Source organism: Microtus ochrogaster, chromosome 19 (assembly GCF_000317375.1).
Source record: "Microtus ochrogaster isolate Prairie Vole_2 chromosome 19, MicOch1.0, whole genome shotgun sequence".
Taxonomy (NCBI): domain Eukaryota; kingdom Metazoa; phylum Chordata; class Mammalia; order Rodentia; family Cricetidae; genus Microtus; species Microtus ochrogaster.
Window position 1 is genome coordinate 52,546,288 of NC_022021.1, and position 25,258 is coordinate 52,571,545.

The 25,258-nt window shown below is 43.0% G+C and overlaps 1 protein-coding gene across 1 annotated transcript in view; it reads right to left on the reverse strand.

The window, feature by feature from the left end:
• Nucleotides 1–25,258, reverse strand: part of Cep72 (centrosomal protein 72) — a 25,800-nt gene continuing 542 nt past the window's right edge. Inside the window, exons 2-12 of the mRNA XM_005356723.3 lie at nucleotides 23,480–23,607; nucleotides 22,406–22,598; nucleotides 18,926–19,034; nucleotides 15,786–15,964; nucleotides 13,490–13,699; nucleotides 12,199–12,503; nucleotides 10,569–10,707; nucleotides 9,049–9,245; nucleotides 5,731–5,857; nucleotides 2,529–2,640; nucleotides 1–939 (exon numbers count right to left, since the gene is read on the reverse strand). Of these exons, the coding sequence (XP_005356780.1) occupies nucleotides 774–939; nucleotides 2,529–2,640; nucleotides 5,731–5,857; nucleotides 9,049–9,245; nucleotides 10,569–10,707; nucleotides 12,199–12,503; nucleotides 13,490–13,699; nucleotides 15,786–15,964; nucleotides 18,926–19,034; nucleotides 22,406–22,598; nucleotides 23,480–23,607 (1,865 nt within the window). The 3' untranslated portion in view covers nucleotides 1–773. The remainder of the gene's footprint in view (nucleotides 940–2,528; nucleotides 2,641–5,730; nucleotides 5,858–9,048; nucleotides 9,246–10,568; nucleotides 10,708–12,198; nucleotides 12,504–13,489; nucleotides 13,700–15,785; nucleotides 15,965–18,925; nucleotides 19,035–22,405; nucleotides 22,599–23,479; nucleotides 23,608–25,258) is intronic.

The window sequence follows — 25,258 nt, forward strand, 5'->3', positions numbered from 1 at the left end:
GTTCATGTTTCCTTCAGCACATTCACAATAGCTTTTCAAACAACCCCAGCAGTCCCCAGAGTGACCGTACTTGGCAGCACCGGCACTGTCTGAACGGGCTTCACACCAGAAGGAGCATCTTCCTGGTGGATTAACTTTGCCTTTTCTAATGAGCACTCTTCACATATCCAGTCATCTGGGTTTCATTTTGTACAGTGTGCATTTAATTATTCCCCTCGCTTTTGGCTGAATAGTCTGCTTATTTGCAGGAGTTATTGCAAGCAAAGGGTGAAGTAGGGAGTGAGGAGATTTTTTTTTAACTATGACATGTTAACATTATACAAATTCTTAAAGTGTTTTTCATATTTATAAGTGCTATTTTTATTACAACTTGGAACTTATTTCTTACTGTTACTTATTGTATGTAACTTGTTTTATTGAAGAATTCAATGAGAAAATCAGTTATAATTTATAAAGAGCCACATAAAATGTTTACTTCTTAAACATAACAATATTATTAGTTCTTTAAATAAGGACTGCTTGTCACATGAAAACTTAGTTATATAAAACTTTTATGAATTAGGAAGAAAAAATACTACTTTACAACAGGATGTGTTTCAAATATGGCAAAGCCCCAGGGTTGACTTTACCACGTTAGGACACGTTAAGCAAGCTGAACTTCAGACCATGAACACATCTGGAGGACCCTAAGGTCATTACAGTCTCTCCAGGAATTCAGATAGATGCATGCCCAGGTGCAACTCTGGAGCTGTAGCTGATGAAGGAGAGAACAGTTAGCAAGACTGGCGGCCACCAAGGCGGGAACTATGGCGCGGGAACAGGGCAGTGGTCTTCTTAAACTCCTGGAAGCTCCAGTGCATCTGCTCTACCTCAGCTCTGTGTTGTGCCCGGGTTCGGCCCAACTCCTGCAGGAGATGTTCATTCGTACTAACCAGGGAACTGGAGGAGAAAAGGAGATTAACTGCTGAGTCCCTCCCAGTACTCAGCCTGCTGCCGTGTCCCAACTCCCACAGCCTAACTGAAATTCACAGCAGGAAGGATCCCAGACCCTTGTTCTGGGCAGGTTTATCTAACTGCAGCAGTGCCAAGGCCAACACTGTTCATGGCTCCATTATTTTCCACTTCTTACTGGCTACTGTCCTTGTATATAACTTTTCCATACCATACATGGGGTGCAACCCGACCCCTTGGCTTGAGCAAGTTTCCTAAAGGCACTGCTGGTCACTGTGAGCTGAATTTAGGAATAACTGAAATAACATACCACATTTCTATGACAAGGCAATAGTAACTTTATAGCTAATAAAGCCATATTCTGACTCTAGAAAGACCCAATACGTCCACATTTCTAGTTCCTAGTCATACAGGTCAACCGTGACACAGCAACAGCACAGAGCAGAGCTGGATTCAGAAGTGCCAGTGCACTTTTCACAATTTCTCAGTACTGCTCCGTTCCCCCAGGAGGCCACAGAGAATAGCATCACAAGTTTAGATAAAGCAAGGCAACGCTAATCTCTGCCACTTTTGAAGACAGTCACCCCATTGAATAATCTATGAAGCAGGTGCTGGTCCTGTTTGTTTAAACCACAGAAATGACTGCTGAATAACATCGGCATGCGTACGAGTGGACGAAAGCCTGACCCCACTCTCTTCAGAGTTCTGCACCTTCTTCAGCCCATATCTGGGTCAGGATGTTGAGAGTTCAACCACCAATGTCACTGGATGTACCACAGATGGCCCATTGGATTCCAAGAGTATTTGTTTTGCCTGTTATTGTTTTTGCCTCTAAATTAGTAACTCAGATTCCTTCCTTCCATTCCTCCCTACTAAGTCTTGGCTCCGTCTCCTCTGCCAAGAGCCTTTCCCTCTTACTACTGTAACCCAGACCTGTGATGACTGAAAGGGAGAGCTTACTTAGTTTGACCCACATAAAGGAATGTGGTCACCTAGTAAGGGAACAATGAGAAGGGTTAGAAGGGACAAAGGAGGAAAGAGTGGTAACAGTGACTACAGGCCAGAGGTCCCGGGAATAGGGCTGCTCTCATGACCTGTTCTCACTTAGGCTCTTACCTCCTTCCCAGAAGAAACTTCCTCAATAAAGCGGGGGTCCGCTTTACCCAACCCAACATTCGTAGTCCCCTTTGACTACCCACACAGCAAGAAGTAAAAATACAATTTCCATGGACTGCAGTGAAAGGGAAAGACGTGCCAGAGGATCCATGATTCAGGGGAGAACACTGTATCACACCGCACCATCTCTCACATGCACTTACATACTTCCTGGTTCATACACACCTCAGGATCCATACCTCAGGCTGTATACTGCAGTCTGTATCTCAGAGTACATGCCTTGCAGTCAACATCATCTCCATTTTTACCAAGAAGGGACCATTGATACTCAATGATATTCAAAGTTAACATGGCAATGCATGTGGGCCCTGAACACCAACTCCTGAGAGACACTGCCAGCTATTTCTCAGTGCTGACCACCCGCGCTTCAGCCTCCCCCTGTGCCCCACTCAGAGATGGACCTGTGGCTCTCTTGTAGCATCTGTGTGAGCTCCTGGATCTTATCATAGTGCTCCAAGTGCTGCTTCAGCTCCACAACTTCCCCTGAGAGCTGCTTCATACTTGCCTGAAGTCCTGAGGGAGGAAGAGAGGAAGTGGTATTGAGCAGTGATGTTCATTCACACATTTTGACCATTCTGGTTTAAATTAAAGCCGGAAAAAGAATATCAGAGGCTTAAAGATGGGGATGAAGAGTATCATGACAACATCTGTTGTAGACGGAAGTTACTGACCCACATGGTCATGCGCAGTTCAGTCCCAAAGGCATACACAGAGACTTACATTAATTATAAACTGTTTGATCTATTGTTCAGGCTTATTACTAACTACCTCTTACAACTTAAACTAGTCCATAATTCTTATCTATGTTTAGCCATATGACTTAGTACCTTTTCTCAGCAAGGCATTTTCACAGTGTTTCCTATGTTTCTGGATGATGACAGCATTCTGCAATATGTCTCCGTCAATGGGAACTAATACCCCTGCTACCTATTCCTGATACCCTAAAGTTGGTACCCTGAGGAGTCACATCTCTGTGTGGAAGCAGATGGTGATGACAGATATAGACTCCTCCACTCGATCTGCCTGCAGAGTCTCCTTCTTCAGGAAGCAACCTGCACCCATAAGGGAACCTATGGCTTAGGGAGAAGCATTATGAAGTCTGTGGTAGCCACACATCTGATGTATCCACTGATTCCTTCCTACCAGTGCCAGAGCAGGTGTTCTCTTTCAATCTACATGACTCTTATTATTTCTGAGTTTCCAAGTCAAGGGGAAAAGAGATGCCTCATTTATTGACTCCCTACATCTGAACAAAGGATATAGATAAATCCATATGAAGATACAAGGCTATGAAACTATACAGTATCAGTAACATAAAGACAGCCAGAAAGAAAAGTATGGCAAATGACGACAATGGCACTGGCATACAGTCTCAGCAACCAGCAGTGTCTAAACATCTGTGATGATTTGTGACAAGATAACAGCCTCCCCAAGAACATGGGTGAAAGGGAAGACAGCAGGGGGCAGCCTAGTTTTAGGACCTGCCAGGAGTCCCACATTAACCAAACTTCAAGAGACACTAGATGAAAACACAAACCCCACAGGAGTCTCAAGTCTGTAATCCAAAGGACCAGGCCAAGTCCCAGAGGTATGGTAGTGTATGATGTCTAGGTCTATGGGGGTAATTGCCATTAGTGGTTATCTGACAGATACAAAGTGGAAACGTCCCCAAAGACCCATTTTCCTGGGTCAATAACAGGACTATGGTAGATTAAACTAAGGTTTCACCTTGCTAGTGAGGGGGAGACCAGGTGTTCCGTGTAATCTAAGGAGCTGGCCAGCCCAATCCCTCTTAGAACAGGTCCCTCATTGGGAAAAACAACTGCTATTGGAAAAGGCTGAGCAAACCATGACAGCAGAGAGAAGGAAGGGGGGGGGGGGGACCAAAAAGTTCCCAAAAGAAAGCAGTAGTATTTCTGATCCATACAGTCAAAAAAGGTGCTATCTCCTTGAAATCGCAGAGGACAAGTGTCATGTAAAATGAGTGACAGAAAAGCCTGCAGCCACAGCAGGAGTGTGAGGAACCACAGTTCTCGAAAGTCAGGTCCACAAAACAGGTACACCCTCCATCCAGCATTTAAAATGAGTAAAGACAAACAGAAAATGAGACAAGAAATAAAGAGCAGCCTGAGCTAGAATTACAGAACGTCAGAAAACTCATGTTAGGTCAGCAATAAAGAGCATCACACTAGAACTGAGGGCAAGGCTAGAACAACACAGGTCTGTCTCACAGAACCGACTAGCATGGCACAATTAGCCCTAAGGATGCAGAATATGGCATACACACCGTGGCAGCAACCAATAGCTCTCATTATGGATCTAAGACCCACTCAACAAGACGAAAATCATGCTTGGTACAGGAAACCTAGTCAACTACTGAGGGCTAGTGAAGTCATGAATCCTGGAGGAAAACTAACAACCATCACTTTACCAAACCAGCATAATCCCTAACTACACTTTATATCTTATTTGTTCTTATAGCCACAGTGTAGCCCTAACTCCTTATCTAGGAAACATCTCTTTCCAACAGATGGAGACCATTATAGAAAACAGCAGCCAGTCAGAATGCAAAATTGTAGATCCCAATCCCAATAGACACATCTACAAACAACTCACCACAATTAAGTTTCAGGAAACATTGTGGAAGGGAGGGGGCTGGGGAAGGCTGTAAGAGCCAGAGGATCAAGGGGCTTGCTATGAGACTGTGTCTCCTGGTAATGTCAGAAGCTACACCCAAAGTCCTGTCAACATGACTGCTTAAACATGAGATGAACAACAGACATGCCTACATGGATGGGGAAAAACTACAAAACTTTAAACCCTACACAAAGAACTACAGCCAACTAGGGAATTCTGGGAGTAGGAGAATAGTCTTTCCCAGAGAAATTACCCAATACCAAATGGTCAGCCCTAAAAACATACATACAAGTAACATTCTATAGACTGAACAGGTTATATTTGGGAGTATATATACATACATATATATGCATGTAAAAACAATGAATGAAAAAGGAGGGCATGAATTTGAAAGAAAGTGGTATATGGGAGTCTTGAGGGAGGAAAAGGAATGGAAAAATGACATATTATAATCTCAAAAGAGAAAAATAAATAAAATGAGATGGCACCTGAGGAAAGATATCTTCCCCAAACAAAACAAAAATCCCCTCTAACTTAAAAAAAGGAAAATAAATAATTATTATTATTCAACAAACACCCCATTGATAGTGAGCAGCAAGAGATCTGAGGAGACCTTGACACAAGAGTCAGACCTGGGTGGCACTCCCCACCCATGGAGCTTCGTGTGGCAGAGGCTATGGTGCAAAGGATCAGGCATGAGGCAGTTACCTCCTGGCTCTTTAAAGTTTCAAGAAGAGTCAAGATTCAGATGGTGGTGGAAACAGCCAAAAAGTTACCTCCACATTCTGCCCCAGATGAGCTGCTAGAGGCAGCCATTAACAATTGGGCTGGGTCTCCAGACCTACTCTGTCAGTATTTACTGATTCCAATTCCTGGCATAAAGTGACTTAGAACAATGTCTACCCTATGCATGCATGAACACTCAAATTTTACCAAGCAGTATTACCAAATAAACTGTGTACTTACCAGTGATCTGCAAAGTTAATGCAGTTGAAGTGTCTGAGTTTTTTACTTCTTTTTTCACGTTGAACAGAAGAGATTTTAAGTTACTATTCTCTTCTAAAGATTTGTCTAAATGTTGTCTCAATGTGTCCTAGAGGCACAAAAAACAGATGCAGACAAGTCAAGTTTAGTCAGTATATTTAATGAATGGAATAAAATTCTGGACAATCAGTAGGATATCCTACTGGTGGGAGAATATGCTGTAGTATAATTCTGAATCACAATACAAAGCAAGAATCATACTCTCCAGCATATTATCCCACCAGTAGGGTACCCTAATTACCCACTGGAAGCAAAAGGACACTAGGAAAGGAGAGAAGGGAATGGGGTATACACCAGAGGAATTCAGATGCAATACGAGAAGAGCAATGACTGGGCCCTCTCTTTCCATGAGGATCCCATTGTCACAGGGATCCCCAGGGCCTCTATACTAGTCAATATTATTAGCATCCTTCCTATGGGAACTCCATTATGATATGGCTTCTCAGTCTACAAATGTGTGGAATTCTATCAGTAATCCCCTATCACAAGTAGGAACTGAGGCCTGGGCTCCTTACTATCTTCGTAGGCAGGGAAAATGCTGAACACAAACTGGGCTGTTAAGAATGGAACATAAGACAGAGACCAAGACTACCATCAGCGTCATAATAGCAGCTGTTGCAAAGGTGGTACAAGTTACCAGGCTTCTTGACAGGAGTCATGCTAGCTGCCTGTGAAGTTAGGGCTCCCACACATCTGTACTCACCTGCCTGCAGCTTAGGGGTTGGAGAAGAGGAGTGAGAACTAGCAACACATCAAGACCCAAGTCCAGTTCACAGGAAATGGGTGAGCTTATTCTGTGTGCTTCAACCCTACCCTCTCTGCACGTCTATACCCACTAGGCATGATGCCTCCTATTAAAGGCTGATTGCCAGACCCAAAATCATTTCTCTCAGCTGCAGCTTTAAATCTTCTTTCAAAGCATCTCACAATGAGGACCCACACAGGCTCTTCTTTCTGGCACTAGCTCTCAGCAGTGGGTTGTGCCAGCTCCTACCTCTCAATCACACTCAGGCTGTGATGGGCACAGGCCACAGGACTGAACACACCCAGACTGGGCAGGTACATCTGGCTTGGAAACTGTATTAAGGAAACCAGGTTAGGGGCAGAGTCTCTCTCTGATGTCACAGGAAGCTCCATGCAGGCTAAGGTCTCTACCCTGTGAAGCTCATCAGGACCTGACAACAGTCACTCTGGACAGTGCCTCAGCTCACTCACTCAGACCTGTTCCTGTCTTGACACTTCAGGTTGCCCTTTAGCACAGGTACTTCTGTGCATTACTTCAATACTGCAGCAGGGCAATACTGACTTCTGGGTGCCGCTGTTCCAGATCCAGCAGGGCTGACTCATATTGTGTCTGCCTTAACAGGTACTACTTTATGGTTTTCTTGTAAGACTATGCTGTGTCCCATGGGGCCAACAATCCCACAGAGACAATACTCAGCACAGCAGTCAAGGCTCACTGGGCTAGGGCTCTCTCCAGATGCCAGAGTTTTGTGCACATGCAGGAGATCCACAGTGTTTTCAATACCAGAGACCATCTGTGTCAGTTCGTTGTTCTTTCATTTTCTCTAAATTGAGGTTTCAAGTGTCATCTCTTATGCAGATCTTCCCAAAATGAAGATATTTAAAGGCAACTTTAAACTTTCTCCCAGAAATACTGCGGTACATCCATCTATTTTACAGATAAAGTGACCAGTGCAGGAGGCAAGCCAGGCAGTTGCTACAGGAACCCACTGGCTTAGAGTGCACACAGTTCCTAGGTGCTCACCTTGCCAGGGATGGACCAATACACACTGGCAGTGGGGACAGACTGGCAACCCCTTCTTGGTATCATAAAAACTCCTGCAGCCCATACAGAGGACCACATGGCATCAAGACTTTCTGTGAGGGAGCCTGGAAGAACATCCTGACGTGCCAGGCTTTCAGATGAGAGTGTGGACCCTTGGCAACTGATTTGTGCTTAGTTAATCTCATTCTATTGCAGAGGCTGGCCACAGCATGTTGGTTCAAGGCTCATTTTGAGGTTATTATGAACTACAAAGCCACAGAGCTAAGCAGACAATTAATACTTGCTCTGGTAGGTGCACTCACAGGTGGCTCTGTGGTCTGACCCTTCTGCCTTTGATGTAACTATCAGCATAAGCTTAAAAGAAATGAGGGCACCCCAATACTGTACACATGATACAATCCCATAAGAATCAAATTAGAGGTGACATCCAAGTTTGTATAGTTCTTTCTGGGTACCACCTGCTGTTAGAGAGTCCCCTAGACTCAGACACAACCTTCAAATGTTGTCTGGTTGGTGCAGAACAGAGCAAAGACCACAGATGACCTAGCTAATCAGAACCTTATGTAGCCTATGCCAGTGACAAAATGAGTCTGGTTCGTTTCTTCTCCCATCTCTTCCATGCAGACTCTGAGAAGACAGTGCCAGGCAGAAGTTTGACAATCAGCAACAACATCATCATAAGTTCACTGTTTTCTGGGATCTGGGTGTGAAACAGTCAGGGGAAGCCCTGGAGAAAGAACTGCTAATAGGGGAAACTGCTTGGTTCTGGAGCAGCAAGGGGGAGTGTATGTAGTATTATGATGCTTTTTATCTTTTGGCTCTTTTTGCGGGGCCACTACCCAGCTCCCAAATAAATCACATGGAGACTTATTCTTAGTTATGAATGCCTGGCCTTAGCTTGGTTTGTTTCATGCCAGCTTTTCTTAACTTACATTATTCTATCTACCTTTTGCCTCTGGGCTTTTCCTGTTCTCTTACTTCTGTAAATCTTTTTTTTTTTTTTTGGGTTTTTTGAGACAGGGTTTCTCTGTGGCTTTGGAGCCTATCCTGGAACTAGCTCTGTAGACCAGGCTGGTCTCGAACTCACAGAGATCCGCCTGCCTCTGCCTCCCAAGTGCTGGACTTCTGTAAATCTTACTCTTACTTCACGGACTGCCGTGTAGCTGGATGTCTGACCCCTGATGTTCTCCTCCTTCTCTGGCTTCTTCTCCTTCTTTATCTTCTCTCTGCCTGCCAGTCCTGCCTATCCTTTCTCCTGCCTTGCTATTCAGATCTTTATTAGACCACCAGGTGTTCTAGACAGGCAAAGTATCACAGCTTCACAGAGTTAAACAAAGTAACATTCCTTAACATAATATTTCCAACAGTAGCTGTGAGCACAAGAGTCAGCACTGCCCTTGTCCTGAGGTCCGACCCATGAACAAATGAAAACAGTAGGGAACACAGCTCACCAGCTCCCTCTTCGAATTGTTGAGCTCTGCTGTCACCTTGTTCACTGCGGCAGTATACTGTTGCTGCTGCTCAGCAAGGCGGCTTTGCAGGGACTTATTTTCAAGAGACAGGTAACTAATTCCTTCCTTTTCAAGTGCTGAACTGTCCCGAGCCACTGTGAACTCTTGAAGAGATGCCAAAACATGTCTGGCCTGAGCTAGAAGTCAAAAGGAAGTAGAGTTACCATATCATAGCTAAAGGATGGAATATAAAAAAAAATCCTCACTACATAGCTATGTGATCTGAAAGCAGAGGACAGGAAAAAAAAAAACAACAACAACAATAAAAAACTCAGACACTGGTACCTTGATTGCCTCTCTATGAGAAATGAACATTTTTTTTTTTTCTTTTTTGGTTGTTCGAGACAGGGTTTCTCTGTAGCTTTGAACCTGTCCTGGAACTAGCTCTTGTAGACCGGGCTGGCCTCGAACTCAGAGATCCGCCTGTTTCTGCCTCCTGAGTGCTGGGATTAAAGGTGTTTGCCACCACTGACCAGCTAAGAATGAACATGGCTTTTAATTACAAAAAAGGCAACCTTTGAGAGAAGGACACATATACTAGGTAGCCACATCAGGAAGATGTAGCTTGGCCTGAAAACTCCAAGGAGGCCAGGGCATTGTGAGCATCACAGCTACCATGGATCACTTCTGCTGCAGCAAGACACTGGCCCTGGTTAAAGGATAAATGTACAGTTGTTCCCAGGGTTTCTGATCCAGGAATAAGTAAAAAGGTCACAACCTCAAGGGGAGGTCAGGAACTGTTGGCTACCTTAAGTCAACACGACACAAGCTAAAGTCATCTGTGGGAGCCTCAATTAAGAAAATGCCTGATAAGATGGGGCTGTAGGCAAGCCTGTAGGTCATTTTCTTAATGAGTGATTAATGGTGGAGGGTCCAGCCCATGTGGGGGCACCCCTGGGAGGGTGGTGCTGGTTCTGGAAGAAACAAGCCAAGAGGGGCAGGGCAGTAAGCAGCACCCTTCATGGCCTCTACATCAGCTCCTGCCTCCAGGTTCCTACTCTGAGTTCCTGTCCTGACTTCCTTTAAGGATAGACTGTGATGTGGAAGAGTCAGCCAAATAAACCTTTTCCTCCTCAAGTTGCTTTGGTTATGGTTATGTGTTCTATCACAGAATAGCAACCCTGACTAAGACAGGAGCCATGGCAGGCAGTAGCTTAGGCACCTCAGTGCTGATGAGCCTGACTCCAAAAGGACACTCCTTGTAGCCCAGGCTTCTGGAGAAGGCAGTCATCGCCTAGGCCTGGAGCACAACACTGCATGAGGAACCCCAGCACACTCTCATGCTGAATCTCCAGTCTGCAGAAGGAAACAGACCTACCTAATCTCCACTAGGGAAGACAGTCTTGTTGGGTTCCTATCACATACCTGAAGTTTTGTGAATCCACAGCCCTGTCCTCAACCAGATGCACATAGAAAATCAGAAGACAGCAGACAGCTTAGTAGATGCTGCCACGACTCACCAAGAAATGCCTCATTGCCATGCAGGGATCCACTGCCGCTTGCACACCTGTCTATTAGGTCGAGGAGCGCCTCCAGGAGTGCCACTTCCAGAGCAGGCCTCTGCTCAGGCACCACCGCCGAGCAGAGTTTAGGAGACAGCTATGATGAAGACAATCACAAGACCGGCTTTACGCTGGCAGCTCACTGTGAAAACTAGGTCTCTAGTGCAACATGACTGAGTATAAAACGCTTGTCTCCTTTATGGAAGAAGTGTGTCCAGGGGCAGAACCTTGAGCTGAGAACAGACACCCGTTTGTGACGCTGGCCCCTCACGAGGCTGTAACAGCACAGCACTCCCCCCTCCTGTTTCCTTCTTTCCAAATCATCATGGTCACATCACATCACATACGAAAGCATCCCCCAGAACTAACACTTTGTAACCAACTAGCCATTGTCTCTAACATGGTTCAGAAATCCCAGGAGTGACCTTAACTGTGGCTCCAAATAGCCAGCTTCTGTGCGGAATATCATTTTAACTGGGCAAAGATGTGCTGTATTTGTTTATACTATGGATTATTACTTTAACTGTGTAAAGGTGTGTTACATCTGTTTATGCTGCATTTATTTAAGTTTTTTGTTTGGTTTTTCAAGACAGAGTTTCTCTGTGTAACAGTCCTGGCTGTCCTGGAATTCACTCTGTAGACCAGGCTCAAACTCTGAGAGATCCACCTGTCTCTGCCTACCGAGTGCTGGGATTAAAGGTGTGCACCACCCAGCCTTTATCTTCTTTGTTTAACGATGTAAGGAAGTGTGTTTAATTATGTAAAGATGTGTTGTATCTGTTTTACCTTGCCTGCCTAAAGGACCTGATTGGTCTAATAAAGAACTACAAAAAATAGCGAGGCAGAGAAAGAACAGGTGAGGCTGGCAGGCAGAGAATAAATAGGAGGAGAAATCTAGGCTTGAAAAGGAGAAAAGAGAAAAGAAGAGAAGAGCAGAGCAGAGCGAGGGACACAACCAGGGAAGAAGCCAGGCAGTGGCCAGTCAGATACAAGTAGTGAACGCAAGAGAGAGAAGGAGAGAAAAGTAAAAAGTCCCAAGGCCAAAGGTGGATAAGGAGAAACAAGTTAGTTTAGGTTAAAAAGAGCTAGCCAGAAACGAGCTGAACCTTATGACTAATGAGAAGTTTCTATGTCATGATCTGGGAACTGGGTGGTGACCCAGTAGAAAAGGTCTGGTACAAGCTGCCCTTGCTTTACCTCAGGTGCAGCTTAGGACCAATCAGAGAATCAACCACCCTGAATCCCCTGCAGCTTCTAAGCCAAATGAAGTAGTTCCTGAAGCCTGTAGGTCCTTGAGGGTATGGGAGGTCTTAATCCCCTCAGCAGGAATGAATCTTTGAGAAACCATAACATGTATTTCCAGGATTCTCCCTTCATGACAGTCACTGATGATTCAGCCTGCCATAAAGCCTGACTCCAGGTTCTGAGACAAATTAAATATGGGGAAATCAGGCTGTGGCTGTGCTTGCCTCTCAGAACCAGAGCACTACAACAATGCAGCATGAGGATCAAGTACCAAGCACTGGAACACACTTGGCGGGAATGAGGCACGTCTCTAGCTGCTGACCCCTCTACTCCAGCTGCTCACCACTCTGGGGTCACTTGTGCCATGAGACATCTGCTCTTCAGCCTCCAAAGCCTCAGGATGAGACATGGTCACCTGACTGTGGCTCTCCAAGCCATCCTGTATGCTCAGACTGTCCTCGAGGCCGGAGGGCCCATCAGGCCTCTCTAAGCAGCTCAGACACTCCAGGTCTGAAGGCACCTGGAATCTCCCACCAGGCATCCTTCGCTTTCTGTACTTCTCAGGAACAGGCAAAGGATTTAATATATTTTGTGATGACAAACTTGACTTCTGAGAAGATGAACCACAGTCCTCAACATCCACAGAGTCTATAATACAGAGAGAGTGAGCAGAATCCTCATTAAACTGAATTCTTTGGGATGTAAAAGCTGATATTATAATTAAAAAATACATACTTATAAATGTGAAATGTGTGTCAATCAAACACAGGCATATGCAACAAACACATGAGTATCTATGCACACACATACACAAAAAGACACACAAGAGGAAGGAGTACGAGGTGAAGGAGGAAGACACACAGGAAGCAACTGTGATAAAACATGGATTTTGAGGAGTGCCTGGATGAAGTAGACAGAATCCCTCCTTATTAAGTACCAGACTTCTGTGATCATTTGCTCAGCATCAGCTCAACGGCACAGATGTGTCAACAGAGTTCTCGATACAATATCATGTATGTGCATTTCCAAGAAATTAAATGGGCTGAAATGGACAATTGAAATGGGACATCCTCTGTACTTGCTCACTAATACCCTCGTGGAGGGGTAGACATGTTCTTCTCTCAGGAAGAACAATGAAAGTAGGGAAGTTATTAAACAGGGGCATGACCCTGGCTTAGCCACAGCCCAGAATTCTAGACAGCCACATCCCTGACCATTGTACTTCAAACGTGATGAAAACAAGAGAGGCCTCAAGATAACAAGTTCACTTATGTGGGAAGTTTTCACACTTAAACTATAGATGCTCATGGTACTCTCAATTAACTTATTTAATTTTCCTCATCTTTTGTATTAAAAATGTAGCTACTGTAATGAGCTTGGCCTGTGTATTTAGAAAAAAAAATGTGCGCCTATGGGGCTAGATAGGAATAGGAAGAAATGTGAGAGGCACAGTAAGAACATGTGTGCACACTAGGAAAATACCAAGAAATTTACAAACTTGTAGTCTAAAATAAATTCCAATGTGCCAAATCCTTTTCAATGATATTTCAGAATTTCATATAGAATATGAAGTATATGTATAAAGATATCAGAAAAAATGTCAGAGTTGTATCAAACACTGTGTAACTGATCACCTGGGTGCGCAGTGAAGCGGGCTTGCTGCATGTTCACATGGCAGGCCTCTGGCACTCCGTGCTGTGGGGCGAGCTCCCCACAGAGATGGTTCTGAGATAAATGGCCTGAACAGCACCCTCTGGGGTTGCCTTTCTTCTTCTCGTGGCCTCTCCTCGCTGAGTCCCCACACTGGTGCTGGATGGACAAAGGACTCAACAGATGTCCAGGCTCTATTTTATTAAAAACATTTTAAGTTTTACTTCATTAAAAATTATATTTTAAGTTTGTGAGAAAATATGAAATTTATAAAATATACTTTTCTTAAATCAATTAAATAAGACAAAGAAGACAGTGTATGCTAATAGAGCAGTCAGCACTGCAGTGAATTCCAGGTAGTTGTACAGACAGGAAAATAGTAGTGGTCAAGGGGGACAAGCCTCAATCCCAAGTAACCAAGATGGGGTGGCAGTGTATGGAAGACAGTTTTACAGATCAGAAAATATGTAGTGATATTTCATTTGAATTTTAATAAACAAAGCCTGCCTGAAAATCAGAGAGTAAAACAGCCCCACTGGTCAGCCTTACAAATCAGACAGTGGTGACACACACTTTTAATCCCAGTAGTCACACTGATTGCCATAGAAACCAGGTGGTAGTGGTGCACACCTTTAATCCCAGCACTAGAGAGGAATATAAGATAGGAGGAGACAGCTCCCACACACAGTCTCATTCTGAGATTCCTGAAGGAAGAATTGCCATTTCAGACTGGGGCAGAGGTAAGAACTAGGCTGTTTTGCTGTTCTGATCTTCAGGTTGAACCCCAGTTTTCGTCTCCTGGTTTTATTACTTGTGCTACAGAAGTAGATGCAAGCCAATTGCCTCAACAAATGTCCAGAGTTATTACATGATGACTCTTTCAGTAGATGCTCAGAGTAACTAGAAGGGGGAGATGTGAATATTAGTTGATGATGTGTTACATTCATTTATGCTGTGGAATATTTGTTTAATGATGAAAATATGTGTTGCATTTCTTTATGTTGCATTTGTTTAATTCTATGAAGCTGTGTTACTATGCCTGCCTAAAACACCAGATTTTTGGTGACCAGCCAATAGCTAGGCAGGAGAAAGAATAGGCAATACAAGGAGAACAATGTAGAGAGAAGAGAGGGCACCAGGGGCCAGCCACCCCTCTACACGTAGAGCTATGGAGGAAGAAGAAAAGATAGATAGAAATAGAAAAAGGTAAAAAGCCCCGAGGCAAAAGGTAGCTGGTAGACAATTTAAGTTAAGAAAAACTGACTAGCAACAAGCCAAGCTAAGACTGGGCATAATAAGAAAGATAAGTCTCCTTGTGATTATTTGGGAGCTGGGTAGAGGGCCCCAAAAGAGCAAAGAAAAAGAGTTAAAAACAAAACAAGACAAAGAAAAAAAAACAACTACAGGGCGAGGTCGTGGCCAGTAATGCAGCACTTTTACAGCACTCAGTACTGTTTCAATATGGACTGTCTTTCTATAGCACGAGGTGGAAAAGCGTCATAGAGACACAGCACATTCTAGTATAGAAAAAGTGGCTGCTTGGACTTATTGGTTCTTTGAATCACTGTTATGAAAGTGAAAAGGCAATCAATAAATGGATTGAGAGAAAGGTCTCAGAACTAAAATCCACACATAATTTGTATGATTCAACACCGAAAAGAGAAATAAGCCCATTAAACAACAGGGCAGGAAGGCTTTAAAGTACTAAAGAGAAAGCATACAAACGGCCAACACTGCATCAAAACCCTTCAAGAAAAGACAATGTAAAATTATAAACAAACACACGCCTATGAGGAGAGCTAGTATTAAGAGGACTGAGGACAGCAGTATTGGGAAGATATGGCTCAGGAGCTGCTGGCCCCAGCATGAATGGCTCTAGGAAACCCATCAGGAGTAGAAGACATTAAAGTTTATAAGCAAGTCTCTGGTGCGCATTAAGCTCACAGTGTGAGAAGTTCTGAGATTCTGGTAGGTACACCGGCCTATCAGGCTCCTGAGCACTGGCATATCCTAAGAGCCAAGTGACTGACTGCTCCTCCTCAGGTGCTGTGGACGTCTAGCTTTCTTGTTTATATCAGGTATTTTTTCTATGCTCGGAGAGAGATTGATACTCAAACAACTGTAATTATGACTAGACTCAAATTAGATCCATTAACTTTCCATTTTCTAATTCCATAAACCAAATACTAGTATTCAAAGTCAATACTATAAGCATCAAAAGTCCACGCTGAAGCCAAAGCCTCCCTAAACCATGGAGATTCACTGTGCTGTGCAGCGCACCTTGGGCATAATGGAGGTCAGCCTCGTGTTCCTTCTGGCTGGAGCTCGTGCTCCCAGGAGGATTGCTCAGGTCCCACTCGCACTCAGCAATGAGGTTCAGGACAGCCTCATCATCAGCATCCATAACTAAGCATTTCTTAGCTGAAGTATCAGCACATCTGGTTCTGGAGTGGTGTGGTCTGCAAAGGAAAAGAAAAGTCTTCAGTGCCAGCAGGCCCATGTATACTACAGTCCACAGGGGACCCTCACACCTCTCTTGGGAAGAGTTCAGTGCTAGGATGGCTCTCGTTACAAAGTGACCTGGAAGAAGGTCTTACCTAGCACAACTGACCATGCGTGACAAAGTCATGAGTTGCAGGTGATATGGGATTCCCTTCTGCATGCTGTGAATACAATTATTTAATAACGAAGCTACTTTGGGCATATTGCAGCACAGAATAGGGCAAGGCGGGAATTCCAAGCAGAGGAGAAGAGGAGAGGGTAGGCGGAATCAGGGAGAAGCCATGTAACCACAGCAGGAGACAGACACGAAAAGGAACCTTACCAGTAGGCCACAATCATGTGGCAATACACAGATTAGTAGAAATGGGTTAATTTAACATATAAGAGCTAGTCAATAAGAAGCGTGAGCTAGTAAGTCAAGCAGTGTTGTAATGATACAGTTTATGTGTGATTATTTTGGGTATGGGTGGCAGGGAAATGAATGAGCAGCCTCAGACTACAGAATGGCATGCTAATGTGGGCCAGTTTAACCCACATAAAACCTGAGAGATCTTGGAAAGGAATTCTAGGCATAAAAAAAGAAAAAAAAATGACACCTTGAAATTTGCAGGCAAATGAATGGATCTAGAAAACATCATATTGAGTGAGGTAACCCAGACCCAGAAAGACAAATATCATATGTACTTATTCATAAGTTGGTGTGGGACAATTGTCTATATTCTGTCAATTATGTTTTAAATAAACACTGATTGGCCAGTAGTAGGCAGGAAGTATAGGCAGGATAAGCAGACAGGAAGTAGAGGCGGGTCAATGAGAACAGGAGAATTCTGGGAAGAGAGAAGCTCCCTCTGCAGTCTTGTCCAGACACAGAAGAAGCAAGATGTGACTACACCACTGAAAAAGGTACTGAGCCATGTTGCTAACACAGATAAGAATGATGGGCTAATGTAAGTTATAAGAGTTAATAAGAAGCTTGAGCTAATGGGCCAATCAGTTTATGATTAATGTAGATCGCTGTGTGATTTCTTTGGGACTTAATGATTGCGAGAACTGGGCAGGACAGAAAACTCAGAAAGCAGTAAGTAGCTGTTAGACATAAAGCAAAGAAAATCAGCCTACAATTCACAATCCCAGAGAACTAGACAATAATGAGGACTCTAAGAGAGACATACATGGATCTAATCCACATGTTAGAAAAGAACAAGATCTCCTGAGTAAATTGGGAGCATGGGAACCATGGGAGAGGGTAGAAGGTGAGGGGAGAAGCAGGGAGGAAAGCAGAGAAAAATGTAGAGCTCAATAAAAAACTATAAAAAAAGGAGAACAAAAAAATAACTTTAAGTCTTTGAAGAAAGAAATTTGAGAAGATATCAAAAGATCTCCATGCTCATGGATCAGTAGGATTAACATAGTAAAAATGATCATTTTATCGAAAGCAATCTATAGATTCAATGCAATTCCCATTAAATTTCCAACACAATTCTTTACAGACCTTGAAAGAACACTCAACTTCATATGGAAAATCAAAATCCCAGGTTAGCTAAACAATCCTGTACAATAAAGGAACTTCTGGAGGTATCACTATCCCCAATTTCCAGCTCTACTAAGGAGGTAAAATCATAAAAACAGCATGGTAATGGCATAAAAACAGACAGGTGCATCAATGAAATTAAACTGAAGACCCTGACATAAATGCATACATCTATGGACATCAGATTTTTGACAAAGCCAAAATCATACAATGGAAAAAAGAAAGCATCTTCAACAAATGGTGCTGGCATAACTGTATGTTGGCATGTAGAAGAATGCAAATAGACCCATATCTATCACCCTGCACAAAACTCAAGTCCAAGTGGATCAAAGACCCCAATGTAAATCCAGTTATGCTGAACCTGACAGAAGACAAAGTGGGAAGTAGCCTTGAACACATTGGCACAGGAAAAAACTTCCTGAATAGAACCCCAGCAGCACAGACACTGAGATCGACAATAAATGGGACCTCATAAAACTGAAAAGCTTCTGTGAGGCAAAGGACACAGCCAATAAGACAAAATAGCAGCCTACAGAAAAGGAAAGATCGTCACCAACCCCACATCTGACAGATCTCCAAAATACATAAAGAACTCAAGAAACTAGACACCATCCCCCCAAAAATAATCCAATTAAAAAATGGAGTACAGACCTAAACAGAGAATTCATAACAGAAGAATCTCAAATGGCTGAGAAACAGAATTGTTCATCATCTTTAGCCATCACGGAAATGCAAATCATAACATTTGATGCTTGTAGAGCATTTTCTTTATTAGAGATTGGTGGGGGAGGGTCCAGCCCATTGTGGTGGTACCATGCCTGGGCTGGTGGTCCTGGTTCTATAAAAAAACAGGCTAAGGAGAGAGCCAGTAAGCAGCACTCACTCTATAGCCTCTGCATCAGCTCCTGCCTCTAGGTTCCTGTCCTGTTTAAGTTCTTGTCTTGATTTCTTTTGGTAAATGAACTGTAAGTGCAAACCGAAATAAACCCTTTCATCAACAGAACCTTAACTAAGACAATATACATATATGAAAAAAAAAACAAAATTTAAAAACAAAAAGAAAAATACAGAACGGGGTCAAGATATGCTAATGTTCTCCATTAGTGTCATAATGTGAACAGCAAAACAAAGGAAAAAGCTGACACTAGAGACACCAAGAGATCAGAAATGCAAGGCTCTGTGGTATGGCTGTCTGCATAGCAGCTCTCCTGTTTCAAATGGGTTGGTAGTATTGAAAAAAACATCTGAACAGAGAGACAGAATCTGCACCACCATCTACTCCATCACCAGGGCAGTTGGCGCACAGACATTCATGCCTGACGGCTGAATGTTCTGTCAACAGGCAAGTTTGAAGTCCATCTCTGAGCAGAACTACATCAGTGCATACCTTCCAGCTGTTACAGCAGCCGAGAAGCTCTGCTTTGAGTCCAGTGAATTCTCTGAAGCAAAATGAAGCTGAGAAGCCTTTCGCTCACTCTCTCTCACAGGACGGTCATCTAAAGACAAAATTTATAAGAACTATAGAAAACAGCAAGGGCAGGTGATTGCCATGTTTTTCTTTTCTTTTTTTGTTTTTGTTTTTGTTTTTCGAGACAGGGTTTCTCTGTAGCTTTGGAGCCTGTCCTGGAACTCCCTTTGTAGACCAGGCTGGCCTAGAACTCACAGAGATCCGCCTGCCTCTGCCTCCCGAGTGCTGGGATTAAAGGCGTGCGCCACCATCGCCCGGCAATTGCCATGTTTTTCATGAGAGTTGTCATGCCCAGTTCCCCTACTCTGGAGCTCACAATACAGGAAGACTTTGGTGCCAGGGCTGACTCAACCATAAGCTCTCATCAGCAAATGGCATGTATCAACCTTGAATTATGAGCTCTGGTGGCTATACTTGGCTTCCCAACAATGCCAAGTGCAATGCCAAGAGGCTAGCCTATGCCCTCAAAGCTCACTGTCCATGAGCTGCTACTGGAACAGGCTAATGCCTGCTGCAAAAGTAGGACACATATGAAGTGCACATACATTTAAGATGCTTTTTAAATGTTTATTAAATATGTGCATGCCAGACACTGGATGTTTCTTGTCACATAAGCGAAAAGGTCTGCACAGATGAGTCTACAACACACTGACAAGGACTGAGAATCCCAAATGTTCCCACCAGAGATCTGAGGCCTCAGAAGGCTTTGACCAAGAGTTCCTGGAACCTCTTATGTAAATACCTGAGGATGAGGAGGACCTCAGTTACTCCTGGAACTCTCCTATTTTATAGTAGCATTCTAGTTGCACATGTGGATACGTTCCCATGCCAGCTCCTAAATGGTATTTACTTTGGCACAAAATTATAGAAAATAGTAAAGAGTGAGGAAAACCCACAATGTTGTAAAGTTACATGTGTCTTCTCTAACGGAACATGTCTACACTGAGCTATTTTCCAGTCAGAGGCAGTAAATCCTGGACTCCTCTACCAGAAAGCAAATGCAAAACTTCCAGAGCCTTCCAAATTCCTACCTACAATAGGTACCAAGGACCAAGCCCCTCTCCAGGCCCTGTATAGAATCAAAGTTCCCCCTCTAGCACCTGTTGATTCAGGGCCTTTGGACAGGGTTTTCCCAGTGATTCTAATATCACTAACATCCCTTTGCTGTGTATGAACCTCTTACATTCTTTCTCCGTATAAACTTTTTATGATTCTGAATCTAAACGTTTTTGGCAAGGGGAAGGCAGTGATTAAAAACTGAAGAATCTCAAGATTACTCATAGCTGTACTGCTTTTAAAAACAAAGGCAACCTCAACTGTTTATAAGTTACTTAAACAGTCAAATAAAGAATAGAACATAAGCACTTATCCTCCCAACTATAGTCAAATTAAACATAGAGGTCCCAAGTATGTTTTAACTAAACAATGTGCTCTGGGCACCTAGTCCATCTGCTCAGCACTTGTGGTCTAACAGTGTTCATGCCCCCAGGAGTACACACCTGTGCTTTCATGGGGTTGAAACAGTTCTGTCAGCGCTCACAATGTGCTGCAGCTGGGCTCTGTGGGACAAGACACAGAAGATGCAGGCACTCAGCACCCTCTAGCCTTTGACCAACAGCTGTACTGAGGCTAGAGACACATGGTCACCACTTCAGGGGCAACAGACTACCAGCCACAAACGAGACAGTTCTGCCCACCACTGCTACTGGCCCATTCTGCCCTAGGAGCTGAGCTCTTGGGAAATGAAACCTGTTGGACTAGAGGCTAGCTCGTTTACTCAGGACTATTATGTCAGGTCCTCAAATTACCTTTAGAGGATTGAAGAAAATAGTTCCAACTGAGTTGCTAAAAAGGTGACTTCTGGCAATAACCAAACTACAGCTGACCAGAGAAAGAACTGTTTTGCAAGGACTAATTCATCCCCACTAATTTACTGTTACAGAAGGATGAAACAAAAGGAACATGTTCTTTCACGCTGCTAAATTCTTCTGCTATCTCTAGAAAAATCTTCAAGATGCAGAGAAAGGGAGTTTAAGGTATCAGAATTCCATTTACACATGAAAGATCAGTTCATAATCAAAACGTTCTAGTCATTGGTGCTAAGACACGACAGCTCAGACTGTATGGATGAGTTCAATCTGATGCTCACTCATGAAAGCTCTTGACTTACTAATAATCTCACAGAACAGGTCTTATATAGTGTCCATCTCCCAGGGCTGAGGAACGATTGTGCAAGGCTGGCATGAAGACTATCTACGGGAAGACTGACTGACAGACCATGTCTCTCCTACATTTATGTACTGGGTATAAAAGCGAGGCTGATTCAGATCTGACCAACGCCTGCCTGTCTACATACAAGAGTCAGGCAGACACTCAAGTCACATCAGTCTCTTTTTGCTCTTGTTAACTGAAAAACAGCATCTATTTTTTTAAATTATGTCTAATTTATGAATATATTTATGTGTATGAGTGTGGGTGTACATATACCATTGCAAAGAACAGAATTAAATCAGGCCATCAACTTGGCAGCAAGTATCTTCACTCATTTTACCCACCGACCCAAAAATTGGCATCTACACTTTTTCCAAAAGACTTTGAATGGCATCTTTGCTTGCAGGCATTTGCTATGAAGGAAAAGTGGTCTATTTTTCTAATATTTCTTTTTTTTTTTTTTTGGTTTTTCGAGACAGGGTTTCACTGTGGCTTTGGAGCTTGTCCTGGAACTAGCTTTGTAGACCAGGCTGGTCTTGAACTCACAGAGATCCGCCTGCCTCTGCCTCCCGAGTGCTGGGATTAAAGGCGTGGGCCACCATAGCCTGGCTTTTCTAATATTTCTAATAGACCTTCAGGGGTTCTATTACTTTAATGACCTCTGGGCTCAGAAGGGGAAGGTTTCCAATGATCACTATGACAAGAGGTCTGATCCCAATAACAATAGAAAGGTCAGGAAATGTTTACAAGCTCCTTGTCCTACAAGAAACTACCCTGGGAACTTAAAGGTATTAACTAAAGAATGACTGTAAACTTGGCATTTTGCTGTTGTTGTTGTTGGTAGTGTTATGTGTGTGTATATGTGCTGTATAAGTACGTGTGTTTGTTAGTGCATGTACATGTATGTGTGCATGTGGGGGTCATATGTAAACTGCTGTGGGTGTCTTTTCTCAAATGCTAGCCATCTTGTGTTTGAGGTAAGGTCTCTTAGTAGGCCTGGAACTTGGTGATTAGCCTGGGCTGGCTGGCTAGAAAGACCAACCCAGTGAAGATGAAGGATACTTCAGAGCCAACAGGGATTTAGACCACCAATGCAAAAAACCAGCTTCAGCTTCCACCAGGGAACAACAGGAGCACAAAAATGACTCCACTATATGAGGGTGTGAGCACAGTGGCTCCTCCACCTACCCAGCTGTCGGAGCTTAGGGAGCATGTGCACAACAAACAGGCGATAGTCAGACTCATTTTTCACGACAGGGTTAAGCCGGAAGTCCACATCCTGGAGCTCTGTTAGGGAGTGGAGCCTAAATACTTCTGCTAATGAAGAAATACAGTTGTAGTAGAGATTGAGACTCTCCAAGAAGACCAGATGCTGAATGCCCTGTTAATGAGAAAATACCTCAAGTAGTGCATCATGAAAAATAAGATATTGGTAGGAGCCAATCAATTTAAACATACTTATAGTGAACATATACATTACCAGAAAAAAACTAACAATGCAACATGTTCTCATTTGTGAAGTTCTATGTTCCATATAGGACAGCAACTATACGGGTGTCTAAATACAGGTTTGTGAGTCTCAACAGCAATAAGCACAGCAACTCTCTCTCGAGGGCCAGTATGAATCAAGCTATATAACTTACACAATTTCATTTACTCTGCACACACTCAGATCAGGAGGCTAAAGTTTGGGAGTTGAGAGAGGAGTCAACCCTTGGTTTTAGCCAAAGCTGGAGCCTGTACCTAAGTCAAGAATGGTCCCTACTAAGTAATATTTTCCCAGGCAGTGATATCGTATGTTCCTTTCAAGGCAAGGCCCTCCTCCCTGAATTGAGACCTAAGTAGTATTTATACAAACTTTGGGGAACTCATTATTTTGTCATCATGACTGGGTCGAGATACACGCTGCCAGGCCTTGAGTAGATGAAGTACAGGAAGAGGAAACACAGCAGAAGAAAGGATGAAGAAGGACGGGCATGCACACTTTGGTCCTTAGGATCTTGTTTCATTCAATTTAAAGATAATTCACCTTCTTTACAAAGTTCATTACTTTGGTATTTGAAGTAGGTTAAAGATATGATGGGATGGGTGAGACACAGCTTTAGATGAACAGCAGTGACAATATAACACTTAATGTTATATTCTAAATGTGCAGTTTATAAGCATTCTTTGTGCAGCTTCAAAACAGGTTGCATTTTTTAACCATTAAAATATGCTCCTCTGATACTGATAGTGATAAATTTTAACAAGCCTAAAACGCACCTCAAGACTAACTAAGGAGTTACGTGAGAGATCCAAGGATTTTAGAGATGTCAAACGCATCAGAGAGTTCCCCAGGTGAGTAATCTTCTCTTGGTATGTTCCAGGAATAGATAAAGATCGAAGCTCAGCTAAGAATAGAAAATTGTAAGATTTTAATTCTTTTTAAAATTGAAAATAGTATAATAGAAATTCAATTGGGGGGATTATTTTAGAAGCTTTTAGAAACAGCAGACACTGACACTCTGCTTGACCAAAGTGTAATTAGGCTTACAGTCGACTCTAGGCACACCAGTGCACTTCTTCCCTGCCCTCACCGTGACCCCTCATACTACCACTTATCCTTCATTATCCCCCAGTGCCAGCAAGGTTCTCCTCCCTCCTTTCCTCTTAGCAATGTTTCATCTATGGACTCCTATTTGTCAGCTAAAACAGTTACATGCCCGTATCATACCAGGAACAGAATCTTCTTCCCTCACTACAACAGGGCCTGTGCCCATCTCAACAGCCTTGAATAGAGTCTTCATTAATGTTTTTGATTTTTTGTTTGTTTTGGAGACAAATCTAGGCAGCCAAGCATGGCCCTGAATGCTAGGTCTTCTTGCCTTAGACTCCCGAGGACCAGGATCACAGGTGTGCACCACCACTTCTTAGGGCTACATAGAGAGACCTTGTCTCCAAAAGAACCAAAGAACGAATAAATAAATAATAAAAAATGGAGAAAGTAGGCTGACAGTAATCACTGTCTGCTTCCTAACTGCAAATGCAATGTGAACAGCCACCTTACACCTTAGTCACTAGGCCTTTCTTGCCTAGACTTTTCTCTCCTCCAACTGAGAGTCAAAATAAACCTTTTCTCTCTAAAGTTGCTTCTTGTCAGGTATTTCATACAGGAAATGAGAAAACCAACTACTATACCCTTTTAGTAAGTAACAAGATCACTAGACAGAAAATCCTCCAACTGAACGGAATACTATCAGCCAAGAAGATCAACCTGACATTCACTAGCATTCCAGTCAACAACACACTTTTCAAGGGAACTGGGAACACTCTCGCACAGAAATAACGCTGGGTCATTACACACTCTGCAGATTTAAGAAAACTAAAATCATATGCAGTAGGTTTTCTGACCATATTAGAATCACACTACAATCAACAATTGAAAACGAGAAAACCTGCAAACATGAGATATTCTTAAAACAAATTTCTAAAGTACGTATAAAAAAGAGAGTAATTCTTAAGCAATTCAAAGGTCTAAGAAGATATCCAAAGGGATATTTTAAAACCATATTGAAATCAATGAAAATTAGAGCCAGTCGTGGTGGCAACTGCCTGTAATTCTACACACTATCAATCACATACGTACACACCATCACACATATACACACTATCACACATATACACACTATCAATCACACACGTACACACCATCACACATATACACACTATCACACATGTACACACCATCACACATGTACACACCATCACACATATACACACCATCACACATATACACAATCACACATATACACATCATCACACATATACACAATCACACATGTACATATACACACTATCAATCACACATATTCACACCATCACACATATACACACCATCACACATACACACTATCACACATATTCACACCATCACACAAATACACACTATCAATCACACATATACACACTATCAAAGATATACACTATCACATATACACACCATCACACATATACACACTATCACACACATACACAGATATACACACTATCAATCACACATAT